At 46.0% G+C, this 15,085-nt stretch overlaps 1 protein-coding gene across 1 annotated transcript; it reads left to right on the top strand.

Moving 5' to 3' along the window:
• Positions 1-3,208: 3,208 nt before the first annotated feature.
• LOC148142895 (uncharacterized) lies at positions 3,209-13,749 on the top strand. Its single transcript, XM_087975657.1, has 2 exons — positions 3,209-3,558; positions 10,719-13,749. The coding sequence occupies exon 2, from the start codon at positions 11,114-11,116 to the stop codon at positions 12,119-12,121; it is 1,008 nt and encodes a 335-aa protein (XP_087831783.1). The 5' UTR covers positions 3,209-3,558; positions 10,719-11,113; the 3' UTR covers positions 12,122-13,749.
• Positions 13,750-15,085: the final 1,336 nt, after the last annotated feature.

Raw genomic sequence — 15,085 nt, 5'->3', positions numbered from 1 at the left:
GATTAAGCAGTTACACAATAGACACGGGAGAGGGCAGGGTGAGACTTGTCTTTCAATTTGAAAAAGGTGGAAGGCTCTGGATGATGCGATCTAGGGCAAACACAACTTGGAGGACCTTCGGCTCAGAGAGGTGGAACTGGAAGCCAGGTTGCTGACATGCTGGGAAGGCAAGGCGGAAAGTTAATCAGATGTTTTTTTATTCCGGGAGATGATCTTTCCCTCCGTACAGAGCCTTCTGATGGGGTCAGTGGACAGGGTCAGGAGGGTGTGAGCCCGGGTCAGGTAGGTAAAGGGGATCTGAGAGAGGGCTGCAGGGGGGAGGAGCTAACTGTGGTGTGGTGGGAGTAAGAACAACGTTAGGGAGGGGGAGATAAGGGACAGAATAGTGATGGGGATTGCCTCCGTTCTCTGCAGTTGGCAGCAGGAGCACAGAGGGTATCGGAATCTGGTGCCAGGATTCAGGAACCGATGCGTTCAGGGCTGGAGAAGTGGGAAAGGGAGGTGCAATGGGTGTGGTCCAACGATGTCAGCAGGACACAGCCTCTGCTGAGGGTGCATGAGAAGTTAAAAGCTGCAAAGACAAAGCAGAACCTCAAAGCACTGGGTGGGATGGTGGCTCAGTGGTTAGCAATGCTGCTTAATAACGCCAGGAGCCTGGGTTTGATTCCATCCCTGGGTGACTGTCTGTGTGAAGCTTGGCATGTTCTCCCCCTTGTGTCTGTGTTGGTTACCTCTGGGTGTTCTGGCTTCCTCCCACAGTCCAAAGATCTGCACTTTAGGGTGGATCAGCTGTGCTAAAGTGTGCAGGTGAGCTTGCATCTTTTAGGATGACCATGTTAGTTTGGATTTCTTCATTTGTAAATCCCAGAACTTTTTTAAACTTACATTCTCAAGATAGCTTTTAACAATAGGTGTCACCTCAGCTCAGATAATGCATTGAAGGTGGGACATTAAAGTCTGTCTGTGTCCCAATGTTAGGTCAGACTGATTCTATTTCTAAAGTGGGAGCTACAGAATCTTACATGGATTTATGCAGTTTTTGAGTAATTCGGAATAGAATGGACTTCTGCAAGGAAGTGTACAAACAACTGACCAGGAACATAACAGGCAACTACCAGCTGATCTGACCAAAGAGCACAACCGTGAACTGACAGCATTCATCAAGACTTCTGATCCAATCCTTCCAGAAGCTCAGCACCCACGGATTAGTTGAATCCGTGGACATGTCAGTACTCTACACCAGCATTCCTCATGATGATGGCATCACGGTAACAGCCTCAGTACTCAATACCAACAACTGCCAATCTCTCAGCACTGTCCTACAACTCATCCGCTTCATTCTCAACCACAACATTTTCACCTTTGGCAACCAGTTCTTCATCCAGACACATGGAACAGCCATGGGGACCAAACTTCCACCCCAGTATGCCAACATTTTCATGCACAGGTTCGAACAAGGCTTCTTTTCTGCACAGGACCTCCAACCAACACTATACACCAGATATATTGATGACATTTCTTCCTCTGGACCCATGGTGAGGAGTCACTGAAACAATAATACTCTTTAGTATCTGTCTCATTTTTGAACACATGCAGCTCTATCAAGGATGCGTAGCTCAGCACTTCCCTGGACCGCAAACCCACGGATAACCTGACAGTGCTACACTTCTCTCGTGAAACATATTAAAACAGCCATCCCCTCTGGACAAGCCCTTCGCATACATAGGATCTGTTCAGGTGAGGAGGAACATGGCAGACACTTGCATGCTCTCATAAGAACGGGGTACAATGTTCAACTCATCAACTGCCAATTCCAATGTGTCACAGCAAGAAACTGTAATGACTTCCTTTAGGAGACAGACACGAGCTGCAACCAAAATGGTACCCTTTGTTGTCCAGTACTTCTCAGGAGCTGAAACACTACGCCATGTTCTTCACAGCCTGCAACACATTATTGATGAAGATGAGCACCTCGCCAAGACCTTCCCCACGCCTCCACTTCTCACCTTCAAACAACCGCCAAACTTTAAACAGATAATTGTTCTCAGAAGACTGCCTGGCCTTCAGGACAACACGATACAACTCTGTCACGGCAGATGATGAAAAACGTATCAGAATGTTGACACGATTATGACCATTACACATGAGGACACCACCCATCATGAGTGCAGCAGGTAATCATGTGACTCAGCCAACATTGTTTATCTCATACGCTGCAGGCAACGATGCTCTGAGTCTTGGTATATTGGTGAGACCAAGCAGAGGCTACAGCAACAGATGAATAGACACTGCACAACAATCAGCAGCCAGGAGTGTTCCCTCCCAGTCGGGGAACACTACAGCGGTCTGGGACATTCAGCCTTGGACCTTCGGGTGACCATTCTCCAAGGTAGACTTCAGGACAGGCAAAAATGCAAAATTGGCCAAGCAGGGGCTGATAGCCAAGTTCGGTACCCATGGAAATGGCCTCAACCAGGACCTTGGGTTCATGTCACACTACAGGTGACCCCACTGTACTATGCATTCTCTCTCTCTCACACACAAGCATGCATTCACACAAATACATGCTCCTCCAAACCAACACTCACACAGACTCTCTCTCATACACATACGCTCTCTCAAATGATCTCTCTCTCTCACACACACCCTCTCACAGACTTATACCCCATTACACTCTCTCTCTCTCACTCACACACACATACACACCCTATCACAGACTTATACCCCATTACACTCTCTCACACACACACATGATCACTCGGTTTCTCCTGCACACACACACACACAAAAGTTTGTGGGTTGAATTTGTACTTGCAGAATCGCATTTTATTTTGTTCAAAAACCCATACACGTAAGATTCTGTAATACAACGATAGAAATAGAATCCGTCTGACCTAACATTGGGACACAGACAGACTTTAACTTAACACCTTCAATGCATTATCTGATTGAGATGACACCTATTGTTAAAAGCTATCTTGAGAACGTAACTTTTGAAAAGTTCTGGGATTTACATTTGAAGGAATCAAAACTAACATGGTCATTCTAAAAAATGGTAGAGGTAAGCTAAAGTTGTTTAATGTTACATCCCATGACACTGCAATCCTGTTGCTATAAAGTCTGTGTGTTATGATTCTGCTCCACAACCAACGATGAAGGAGCGGCGCTTCGAAAACTAATGATTCTAAATAAACCTGTTGGGCTATAACCTAGCATTGTGTGATTTTTAACTTTGAAAATCTGCAGTAATACCAACATCTCCATACTGCGCATGCTACTCGGTGTCAGCAACGCACTACGCATGTTCCACAGTGTCAGCAAGATATTACGCATGCTCACACAACAAGCGGAAACACTCCGTGACCTTGTTTTGATGGACCAATGAGAAGTTCTGGAGGGCCGGATGGAGACTGGTCCTCCTGCCAATCACAGCAAACCCATCGTCTGGATGCGGAAGTAGGACAATGAACTTTTGAAGTTGTTGCTGCTGCTCCTCTCTCTTTGAACGAAGATTGAGCTTCACTCCAGACTGCAACTTCCTTCCTCTTTCCAACATCTGTGAGTACAGCACACTCTTTTTTCACCCCTTTTCCATTCCGGGGTTGAGCTGTTGACTTGCAGGAACTGAAGGGAAACGAAGTGAATCCAGGGAGGGGACAGACTCTGGGAAAGTTGGTCCAGGTCTTTTTTCAATGGCAAATACAGGAGAATTGACATTTCAGGCTCGAGCCTTTCATCAGAAATGATGTGTGGATGAACAAAGGGGCCTCTGCGTCCTTCTAATCCAGTCAATGCAAGTTGTCAGACAGGTGCAGCAAGTAGTGAGCAAGGCAAGTGGTATATTAGTAAGAGGAATTGAGTTCAGAAGTGGGGACCCCTTCCTGCAGTTTGGGCGTAATTGAATATATCCAAGGCTGAGTTCATCTGATTTTTGAACAACAAAGATGTGATGGTTATGGGGGAGGCAAGACCAGTACAGATCAGTTACAGAAACAGACTCTTCAGTCCAACTAGTCCATGCTGACTATGTTCTCAAACTAAACTGGACCCACCTGCCTGTGTTTAACCTATATGCCTCTGAACCTTTTATATTGGAGTCATAGAGATATACAGCACAGAAACAGACCCTTCGGTCCAATTTGTCCATGCCTATCAGTTATCCTAATCTCGTCTGCTTGCCAGCCCTGGGGCCATAATCCCTCGAACCCCTTCTATTATAGACCAATCCAAATGCCTTTTAAATTCTGTAATTATACCAGTCTCCGCCACTTCCTCTGGCTGGTCATTTTATATATGCACTACTGTGTGAAAAGGCTCCCCTTAGAGCTCTTTTATGTCTTTCCCCGTTCGCCCAAAACCTTTAGTTCTGCACTCCCCCACCCCAGGGAGAAGACTTTGTTTATTTACCCTATCCTTGCCTCTCATGATTTTATAAACCTCTAAGGTCATCCCTCAGCCTCCGACGCTCCAGTGAAAACAGCCCCAGCCTATTCAGCCTCTCCCGAGAGCTAATTTTTTTCAAACCTGGCAACATGCTGGTAAATCTTTTCTGAACCCTTTCAAGTTTCACACCGTCCTTCTGATGGGCAGGAGACCAGAGTTGCACACAATATTCCAAATGTGGCCTCACCAATGTCCTGTAAAGCTGCAACATCACCTACCTCCCAACTCCTTTACTCAGTGCTGTAACCGATAAAGGAAAGCATACCAAATGCTGCCTTCACTATCATATCTACCTGGGACTCTACCTTTAAGGAACTATGAACCTGCACTCCAGATTTTGAACTGGGACTCCTTACAGAGACATGGCTTCAGGATGACAAGGATTGGATCCTAAATCTTGAGGGGAGATGTGGCATTCAAGTCGAATGGGAAGCGAGGTAAAGGTACAGGGTTGACACTGCTAATCAAAGCACTGATCACAGGGTAGTCTAGTGTCAGCTCGGATTTCAGGTCCTGGTTTCTTTGTCCTCTATTGATCTCCCTGTTCCCACAGTTGTTGTCTGTTCTGAGCTCTGCTTCATTTCTGCTGAAGCTTTAACCTCCTTTGACACCTTCTGGAACAATAAATCATTCAGTCAATCAAAGTCCAATCTACAATCTCCCAGCCTGTAAACCATCCAGACACAGAGTATCATACCAGAAAATATAACAAAATAAGTGAAAAGTTAGAATTAAATAGGTGCTTGTGTCTGTTCATTGGCAAGTAAACTAGAAATAGGGGTCTGCCAGGATTCTTATAGTGCCCTGGTTGAAGAATTCTCTCTCCCTTACATCTAAGTATTAGTACCCTGCTATGATTTATAACAATATTTACATCAACAGAAATAAAGCATCTGTTATGCAATAGACATAGAGATATACAGTATGGAACTAGACTTTTTCTCTCTCTCGTGTGTGTGTGCGCGCACACACACACACCGAGGTCTATGGGGTGAATTTGTATTTGCAGATACCATCTATTTTGCTCAAAAAATGCACAATCTGCAGGCAGACAATACATGGAATATTTTATAAATTCCACTTTGGAAATAGAACCAGTCTGACTCAAAAACTGGGATACAGACAGACTCTGGCCTCACACCTTTAATGCATTGTCTGAGCTGAGTTGTCATCTTTTCTTATAAAACCTTAAGTTATCTTGAGCCTTAGAAGAAGTTCTGGGATTTACATATTAATGGCACCAGCAACTCATTCTAAAAGATGAAAGACTTTACAATCCAGGTTTCTTCAATGTATCATTTCAGTGGCATGACTCTGTAATGTTTTGCTGTAAACTCAGTGTCTTATGATCTTATACTCCACAACCACCGAATGAAGGAGCAGTGCTCCGAAAGCTAGTACTTCCAAATAAACCTGTTGGACTGGCGTCATGTGATTTTTATCTTTGCCCAGGTTAGGGTGGGTTGGCCCTGCTAAATTACCCATAGTGCTCAGGGTTTTGCAGGTGTGGGAGAATTGTTAGAAGCAATTTGATTCTACCTTCTCATGACTGTCTGTGTGAACTTTGGTATGTTCTCCCTCTTCTGTCTGCGCGGGTTACCTCTGGGTGCTCCGGTTTCCTCCCACAGTCCAAGGATCTGCAGTTTCGGATGGATCGGCTGTGCTAAAGTGTCCAGGGATGTGCAGGTTAGAGTGGGTTAGCCATGGGGAACTGCAGGGATGCAGGGTAAGTGGATGAGTCTGGGTGGGATGCTGTGTGGAAGGTCGGTGTGAATTTGATAGGTGAAATGGCCTGCAGGGATTATATAAGTCTTCTGCTTTAGCCATATGTGGATTGAGAAATGACTGCTGTGGGAGGAGTAGGTTCCAGTTGATGGGACACTGCCCCAGTCCTGGGGAAGGTGGGAATTGTGCTGTCTCTCTCCCCACCCACTGCCCCCAACCATTATCTCTCATCCCGCAACTCTCTGCCCCCCATTTTCTCTCTCTCCCCCTCATTCTATTCCTCCATCCTTTGACCCCCAAGTCTTTCCTTTCCGCCCCCACCACCCTCTGTTCCCCCCAGTCTCACAATGGCCCCACACTACGTCACCCTGTCCATTCTGTATCTCTTCCAACTCCCACTAAACTTTCTCATGCCTCGAGCTCTCTTTGATCGCTGTATCAAGCTCTTCTCAGAAGAGAGAAAGAAAATGGTTGGTGATGACACTGCCTGGGAGATGGGCGTGCACGAGAAATGGCTGATCTTTCAAATTGAGAATAGCTAAAATAATATATTCAGAAATAGCATTAAAGTTTGAACGCATGTTCAATTTTATATTAAGACAAAGCTGCAGCCATCTTTCTCAAACTTGCTTTGAACTATGTGCAGTTGAGGAAAGGCTGTTCGGGGTGAATGAGGCTTTTGCCTAAAATGTCAATTTTCCTGCTCCTCGGATGTTGCCTGACCTGCTGTGCTTTTCCAGCACCACATTCTTGACTCTAATCTCCAGCATCTGTAGTACTCACTTTCTCCTGTTAGGGGTGAATGGCCGATTCCTAGTCTTGAAAAATTGGTTCTGTTAGAAGGTGTAGAGGTGTATTCTACCTTCAAGAGAATTGAAAAGCGAGCAGAACCACCTGACATAGCACCAAACGTTGTGAACAAGGTAACAATTTAACATTTGGTCAAACAGCTCAGTAGCTGGGTTGCCTGGAGACAAAAACATACTCAATTTTGGCCAATCGATTTAAATCTTGCCCCAAAATACTGAATTCCAATCAAATTTGAATTTAGTATTTTGATAATATTGTTAGCATTGCTGCCTCACACCACCAGGGTCGATTCCAGCCTTGGGTGACTGTGTGGAGTTTGCACATTCTCCCTGTGTCTGCGTGGGTTTGTTCTGGGTGTTCCAGTTTCCTCCCACAGTCCAAAGATGTGCAGGTCAGGTGAAGTGGCTATGCTATATTGCCCGTAGTGTTAGGTGCATTCGTCAGAGGGAAATGGGTCTGGGTGAGTTGCTCTTCGGAGGCTCGGTGTGGACTGGTTGGGCCGAAGGGCCTGGTTCCGCACAGTAGGGAATTTAATCTAATCTAATATTAACACCAATGAAATGATTTGATGCTTTGGAGTACAATTCAAAAAAAAAAAATTGAACAGTTACAGGAGAACTGTCAAAAGACCAACAAATGTAGGCTTCTAGTGAGAACTCTGAGAGGTACCTGTCCAGAGAAGGAGTCTGCACAGAGAAAAAACATCGACACCGACCTGGAGAGCAAATCTACAGAGGAAGGTACAAAGAGAAGATTTAACAGCTGGCTGGGTTTGAAGTTTGAATCTTTCGGTAAATCTTAATCAGGGTTTTTTATTGGACTGGTATCATACAGGGGAAGGTAGGAGATAGGTTAGAGAAAGGAGTTGTAAATTGTTGTTAATTAATTATTCTCCGTTAGACGTTAATGAATAAAGTTGTTAATTTTAACTTTAAATACTGACCTTTGGGAATAGTTTCTTGGTTCTTGAATTTTCACAGATTACTGCATGGGTTAAACCTTCTCTATGTTGCTGGTTTAAATTAGGTAGGGGAGGTTGCACCCAGTGTTGTAAAATTTGGGGGCTTTCGTCCGAGATTTGAACTAGTTTAGACAGATTTGAATAGATTTGGCGGTACGAAAAATCCCAGCAGATTTAAACACTTGCAAGTTAGTGTCCTAGATCATTAAATAAAACTTTAAATAGTGACTTTTAGAAACAGTTCCTTACCTCTTGAATTTTCACATGATCACATGGGGTAAATCTTTTTTGGGTTTACATTAGTGGGGGGTGTTGTCCGTGTCATAACAGTTCTGACTATAGAGAAATAGAGTAGTGGAACATGGAAACAAACTGTTTGTTCCGTGCCAGTCGGATATCCTAAATTAACCTTGGCCCATTTGCCAGCTCTTGGCCCATATCCCTCCAAACCTTCCTGTTCATGTACCCATCCAGATGCCTTTTGAATATTGTAATTGTACCAGCCTCCACCACTTCCTCTGGGAGCTCATTCAATCCACGCACCACCCGCTGCGTAAAATAGTTGCCCATTAGGTCCCTTTTTATCCTTTCCCCTCCCACCCTAATATAAATCAATTGCTGCTTTTTCTGAACAGGCTGAGTGGTTAGCACTGCTGCCTTATAGCGCTAGGGACCCGGGTTTGATCCCAGTCTCGGGCAACTGTCTGAGTGGAGTTTGCACCTTCTCCCCATGTCTGCGTGGGATTCCTTTGGTGCTCCGGTTTCTCCCCACAATCCAAAGATGTGCAGGTTTGGAGAGGGCACTTGAGGGGAATTAACTTTCACACTTTTTTTCTACTCCTTCGGTCTCTTTTAAATCTTTCCCCTCTCAACTTCAATCTATGCCCTCCAGTTTGGGAATCCCCTACCCTGAGGAAAAGATGAGTCGTCAAATAAAATGCAAAAGGAATAGAATGTGGAGCCGCAGGATAAATATAAAATGTCGCTCCAGCCTTTCTTGTCTCCGATTGTCATTTGGGCACAAAACCTGTCGGTAACACCAGCAACGTCACAGAGCATCTTGCGCATGCTCCTCGGTGACAACACACACTGCGCATGTTCGCCTGTGTCAGCAAAACCTGCGCGTGCTCCTGGCGGTCCGCGGAAACTGCGCGTGATCTTCTTTTGTTGGGCCAATAGGAAGCCCTGGAGGACCGGAAGGAGCGTGGTCCTCCCACTAATCAGAGACACCTTTATTGTGTGTGTCTCTCTCTCTCAATCTCAATTTATGGAGGGGACAGATTCTGGAAAAGTTGTCTCAGTTGGCAAGCTCATGGAAACTGCAGTACCACGATGTGAAGTGATAGCATTCCCTGTCGGGGGGGGTGGGGGAAGCAGAAAGGAGATGCATTGTTTAAATGGTGATATATTGGGATGTGGAGAAAGTGAGGACTGCAAATGTTGGAGATCAGAGTCAAAAAGTGTGGTGCTCGAAAAGCACAGCAGATGAGGCAGCATCCGAGGAGCAGGAGAGTCAGCCTTACAGGCACGAGCCCTTCATCAGGAATGTGTACAAAGGGGCCTCAGCGTCCTTCCATACCAGTTAATGCCAGTTGTCAGATAGATGCAGCAAGCAATGAGCAAAGCACGTGTTATATTAGCAAGAGGAATTGAGTTCAGAAGTGAGGATGTCTTCCTGCAGTTATGGGATCATTGAATATATTCAAGGCTGAGTTCATCTGATTTTGGAACAACAAAGAAGTGGACGTTTATGGGGAAAGGCAAGAAAATGGTTTTCACACCATTGCAGAACAGTTACCGAGTCAAACAGCACAGAAACAGTCCCTTCAGTCCAACTACTCCATGCTATGTTCTGAAACTAATCTAATCCCATCTGCCAGTGTTTGGCCTATATCCCTCTGTCACAAAGCTGGTCCTTTTTTCTAAAAGCTGGTCCTTCTTCTCAAGGATGCTGTGTCCTTGGTTTTTTTTCAGAGGGGTGGTAAAAAGACCCAAGCTCCGAAGCGACTGGTTTAGTACAGAGATGAAAAACGGTATTGGGAGGCATTTTTGGTAATGTGTGAACAGATGAGACTTGAGGCCAAAGCTTTTATGTTTTAGAAGTGACCTGTACAATGAAAGGGGAGTGGTCAGTCCTGAAAGCTGAAGTCTTGTTTGGGTGAGTTAAGCAGTGGGCTGTGTGGAGAAAGGCTGCTAATACTGTCTCCTTCTGCCCTTCTAACTTCAACTGTAAGCCTCTGTTTCAGTTTTACTTTGTTTAAGGGGTTTGTTTTTTTGGTACTGTTGTGTTCAAGCATTGCGAAGAGTGTTCAGAGTTTCTCCACAGCTTGTACTGTACTTAATAAAGTTTGGTTGTTCACAGAAGTTGGCGTATTGCAGTGTAAGAAGCTCAAGCAAAAGAACTTAACAAAGGAACCTAAGGGATAGGTCTTTCATGCAGAAAGTGGCGTGTTTAAGGAAAGAGCTGTCAGAAGAAGTGGTGGGTGCTGGCACAATTATGACATTAAAAGGCATCTGGATGGGTATACGATTAGGAAGGGTTTAGATGATATGGGCCAGATGCTGGCAAATCAGCCGAGATTAGGTTAGGTTATCTAGTTGGCACGGATGAATTAGACCGAAGGGTCTGTTTCTGTGCTACATATCTTTATCACTCTGGCTTGCCACTAACATTTGCCACATCTATATGTACAGTTTCTCTCTGGTGTCAGTGTCAATGCCTTGATGTCTCATTCTTAACCGGACTGGCAGTGATGATTTTTGTAATCTTTTCTTACAGATTATCTGAAGACAGAAGTTTCAAAATCAACAGATAAAGGGCTCAAGTCCAAAATGTTGATTTTCCTGCTTATCTGATGCTGCTTGCCATGCTGCGCTTTTCCAGAGACGCATTTTTTGAATCTGACTCTCCAGCGTCTCCATTCCTCACTTTCATGTCAATGTCTGACAGTCACTCAATCCACCAGGACCGCAACAATTTTCAACTATGATTCTGTGAGAAGGAGCAAAGCTTTCTTTTTGCTTCCTGTTTGAGTACAGGGGCACTGGTTGAAAGACCCTACTGTTGCAGCGCACTGAGTGTGGAGCCTGAAACAACTCTACTGCCTGGAAAGAAGAATTCACGGCGGGGTTGTACACGTGTGTGTGTGTGTCTGTGCAGCTGAAGCTTCGGCCATGGAGAAACCTGAGGCAACACTCCCCGTTGAGAAACCATGGAAGTGTGGCAACTGCGGGAAGGGCTTCCGTGTCCCATCTGTCCTGGCGGCTCATCAGTGCAATCACACTGGGAAGAGGCCGTTCTCCTGCCCCAAGCGGGCGAAGGGCTTTACTTGCTCCTGTGTCCTGCTGGCCCACCAGCATATACAGACTGGTGAGAGGACGTTTTACTGCTCCGTGTGCGGGAAAGGGTTCACTTGTGTGGACAACCTCCAGACCCACCAGCGAATCCATGCAGGAGAGAGGCTTTTCAGTTGCCACGAGTGGAGGAAAGCCTTTAGCAATTCCTCCAACCTGCTGAAGCACCAGCGAGTCCACACGGGGGAGAGGCCATTCAGCTGCCCAGAGTGCGGGAAGGCCTTCAGCGACTCCTCCAACCTGCTGAGGCACCGGCGGGTCCACACAGGGGAGAGGCCCTTCAGCTGCCCAGAGTGCAGGAAGGCCTTCAGCAATTCCTCCAACCTGCTGGCCCATCAGCAGGTCCACACGGGGGAGAGGCCCTTCAGCTGCCCAGAGTGCGGGAAGGCCTTCAGTAAATCCTCCAACCTGCTGGCCCATCAGCGGGTCCACACGGGGGAGAGGCCCTTCAGGTGCCCAGAGTGCGGGAAGGCCTTCAGCAATTCCTCCGACCTACTGAGACACCGGCGAATCCACACGGGGGAGAGGCCTTTCGCCTGCTCTGTGTGTGGTAAGGCCTTCAGCAATTCCTCTGACCTGTTGTCCCACCGGCGATTCCACACCAGGGAAAGGACATTCAGCTGCCCCAAGTGTGGAAAGGGGTTCACCCGCTCCTCCAAACTGCTGGCCCATCAATGGGTCCACACCGGGGAGAGGCCGTTTGCCTGCCCCGACTGCGGGCGGAGGTTCACATTGTCCTGCAACTTGCGGAGGCACCAGCGGGGGCACCAGTGCACCCAACAATCAGATTCCACCAGTGCCGCTGCAGTGGGTCACCCCCAAGGCTGAACCTCTTGCCCATTCTGACAGTGGGTGCAGTGGGCTTTTTTGTTTTGTGCTGGACTCACCATCCCCTCCCCGCCCCCACCCCCACAAGCCCACCTACGTGGCTCATGGGTGGTATGGTGACTCAGTGGTTAGTACCACTGCCTCATGATGCTGACCTGTGTTCAATTCCAACCTCGGGATGACAGTCTGTGTGTATCTTTCACGATGTCCCCCCCACATCTCTATGGGTTACTTCTGAGTGCTCCGGTTTCCTTCCCCTGGTCTAAAGGTGTACAGGTTAGGATGGATTGGCCCATCTAAATTGTCCCATAGTGTTCTGGGATGTGTAGGTGTGGTGCATTAGTCAGGGGTAAATGTAGAGGAATAGGAATAGGGGAATGGGTCTGGCTGGGTTACTCTGCGGAGGGCCAGTGTGGACTTGTTGGGCTAAAGGACCTGTTTCCATACTGTTGGGAATCTAATCTTTAAAAAAAAGAATTCCTCCAAGCGATACTGATAAAATATGCCGAGTTGGACAAAGTATCCCGTCAAGTTTGAGACAAACCCAGAGTTGAAGAAGTCGGAAGTCACACAACACCATGTTACAGTGCAACAAGTTTATTTGAAATCACAAACTTTAAGAGCATTGCTCTTTCATGAGTGCTGCTCCTTCATCACTTCATCTGGTGCCATGTGACTTCTGACCTTGTCCACCCCAATTCAATACCAGCACCTCCGCATCAGAGTTGATGAATGAGATTGGAGTTTATTCGGCCTGATTTAGTAAGATGTTTATTTGGAAACTCAAAACTGTCGGACCGACAAAGAGACACGAATGATAGAGTCCCACAGCAGGAGACAGGCCCTTCGGCCCAACATGGTCCATGCCAACCAAACTGTCCATCAACACTAAGCCCATTTCCTTGCACTTGGCCCATTTCCTTCCATACCTTTCCTATCCACTTATTTGTCCAAATGCCTTATAAATATTGTTAATGTACCCACCTCAACCACTTCCGCTGGCATTTCATTCCATATGTGTACCACCGTCTGCATAAAAAAAAAAGTTGCCCCTCACATTCCCTTTTATTCTTTTTCCTCTAACCTTAAACTGATGCCCTCTAGCTCTCACTTCCCCAACCCCTCTCCATGCCTCTCACGATCACTTCACTTCTCTAAGGGCCCCTGTCAGTCTCTAATGCTCTAAATAAAAATATCTTAGCTTGTCCAACCTCTCCCTTTTACACAGACCCTTGAGTCCTGGCAACATCCTTGTATATGTCTTCAGCACGCTTCCAAGTTTAATAACATATTTGTTATAGACACTGCCCTGTCTACCTATTTTGTTGGAAATATAGGACCTAATCCAAACTGGATAATCTGGCTGATGGGACAGGAAACCACTTCCTTTCTTAAGAGAGAAGTCTCCTGGAGAGAACTGGCTGGCTGACTGATCTACTGACCCTCACAGTGTCCCACTGCCCTCAGTTATCTGGAGGGTGTCCACACATTTGCCTAAGGTGGTGCTTGAAACCTTTATCATCTTTGGGATTGATCCCCATTCATTCCGTGCGATGGAGTCATGCAGCCTGGAAACAGACACTTCAGACCAACCAGTCCATGATCCCTAACTAAACTAGTGCCACCCATCTGCTCCTGGCCTGTATCCAGTTTGTTAATAGTTTTGTTCATTTGTTCACCGTGAGAGTTGGATACATAAATTGCTGATTGTTGATTTTAAAGTGTTGGGGATTTATTCTTCTCACTAGAGCAGGTTACACCACTTTTCATGCTAATTTTATAGATTATTGGGCGACACTCTCCTCTGTTTGTGAAAGGTGGTGCTGTCAGCCTTCGCTTTATAAGAGTATTGACGTGATGTACTGCTGAATGCAATGGAGTCAACATGAATCCCAGCCTCTCACTGTGGTTGTGGGTGAATCGCCTTAATTTGGCTCTTAACTCAGAAACTGCACACAATTAACTGCTGAAACAATGATTTACACTTGATTGTATGCAGCAACCAAAAATAAAACTCAAGTAACCAAGTTCAACCTCACTCACAACTTGGCTATCACCCAATTGATGGCAGAATTTAACTGAGTTTCCACCAACAGTTTGTCTCTGGAAGTATCCAGGGATTCAGTGCAGCATTCTTCTTCCAAGTACTGCTGCTGCATCTTTCTGGAGTTGCATTCTGGTGGAGATTCCTCGCTTTCAAATCTGTGGTGTGATGCTTCTTTAGATTCTAACACCATCTCCCCACACTTCTGGAGATCTCCGGTCTGCAGCTTACCTTCTTATCCTCGAGGGTTAGTGGTTTGTTTGATACAGCCTTTCCTGCAAAAAACCCCTTTACGTCAGTGCCTTCCTTCCACAGACAAACTTAATTGTCCTTTTGTCATGAGGTTATTAAACACTTAGCTCATCGGTCCCAGGAAACAACTTGTTGTTTTGCATCCTTCTACCCAGGGATGACTAACTACCAGAAATTAGGCCATTCAGCCCATTGAGTCTGCTCCACTATTCAATCATGGCTGATATGTTTCTCAACCCAATTCTCCCCGTAGCCCTTGATAGGTAAGAATGATTGAATGGTGGAGCAGACTTAATGAGCTGAATGGCCTCATTTCTGCTTCTGAGGTCTTCTGATGTAGCAGTTTCTCAGTGGCCCTTTTGTTTCTTGGTCCAGAAAGAGTTACTGCTGACTCAGGGAGTTTGGAAAGTTCTGGAGTTTACAGGACCACACCACATTCCTCTCTGCCTCCTCCCGAGATACTGGCAATTCCCAAGATCCCTTGGTATCCCTGAAAACAATCGAGGTATCTGTAAATCTCTGCTGCTACTCAGGAACAGAAAGATTATGGGGACAGACTATGGAGTTCTACTCCAGGATTCTCTCAAGGTAAACTTACAGGTTGAGTCAGTAGTTGGGGAGGCAAATGCAATGAAGGCATTTATTTTGATCAGACTTGAATATAAAAG

This window comes from Chiloscyllium plagiosum, unplaced genomic scaffold, assembly GCF_037043375.1.
Source record: "Chiloscyllium plagiosum isolate Xiang-an unplaced genomic scaffold, Cpla_swu_hap1 HiC_scaffold_27, whole genome shotgun sequence".
NCBI lineage: Eukaryota > Metazoa > Chordata > Chondrichthyes > Orectolobiformes > Hemiscylliidae > Chiloscyllium > Chiloscyllium plagiosum.
Note: the sequence above shows the minus strand (reverse complement) of the source record. Positions and strands in the feature narration are given on the sequence as shown.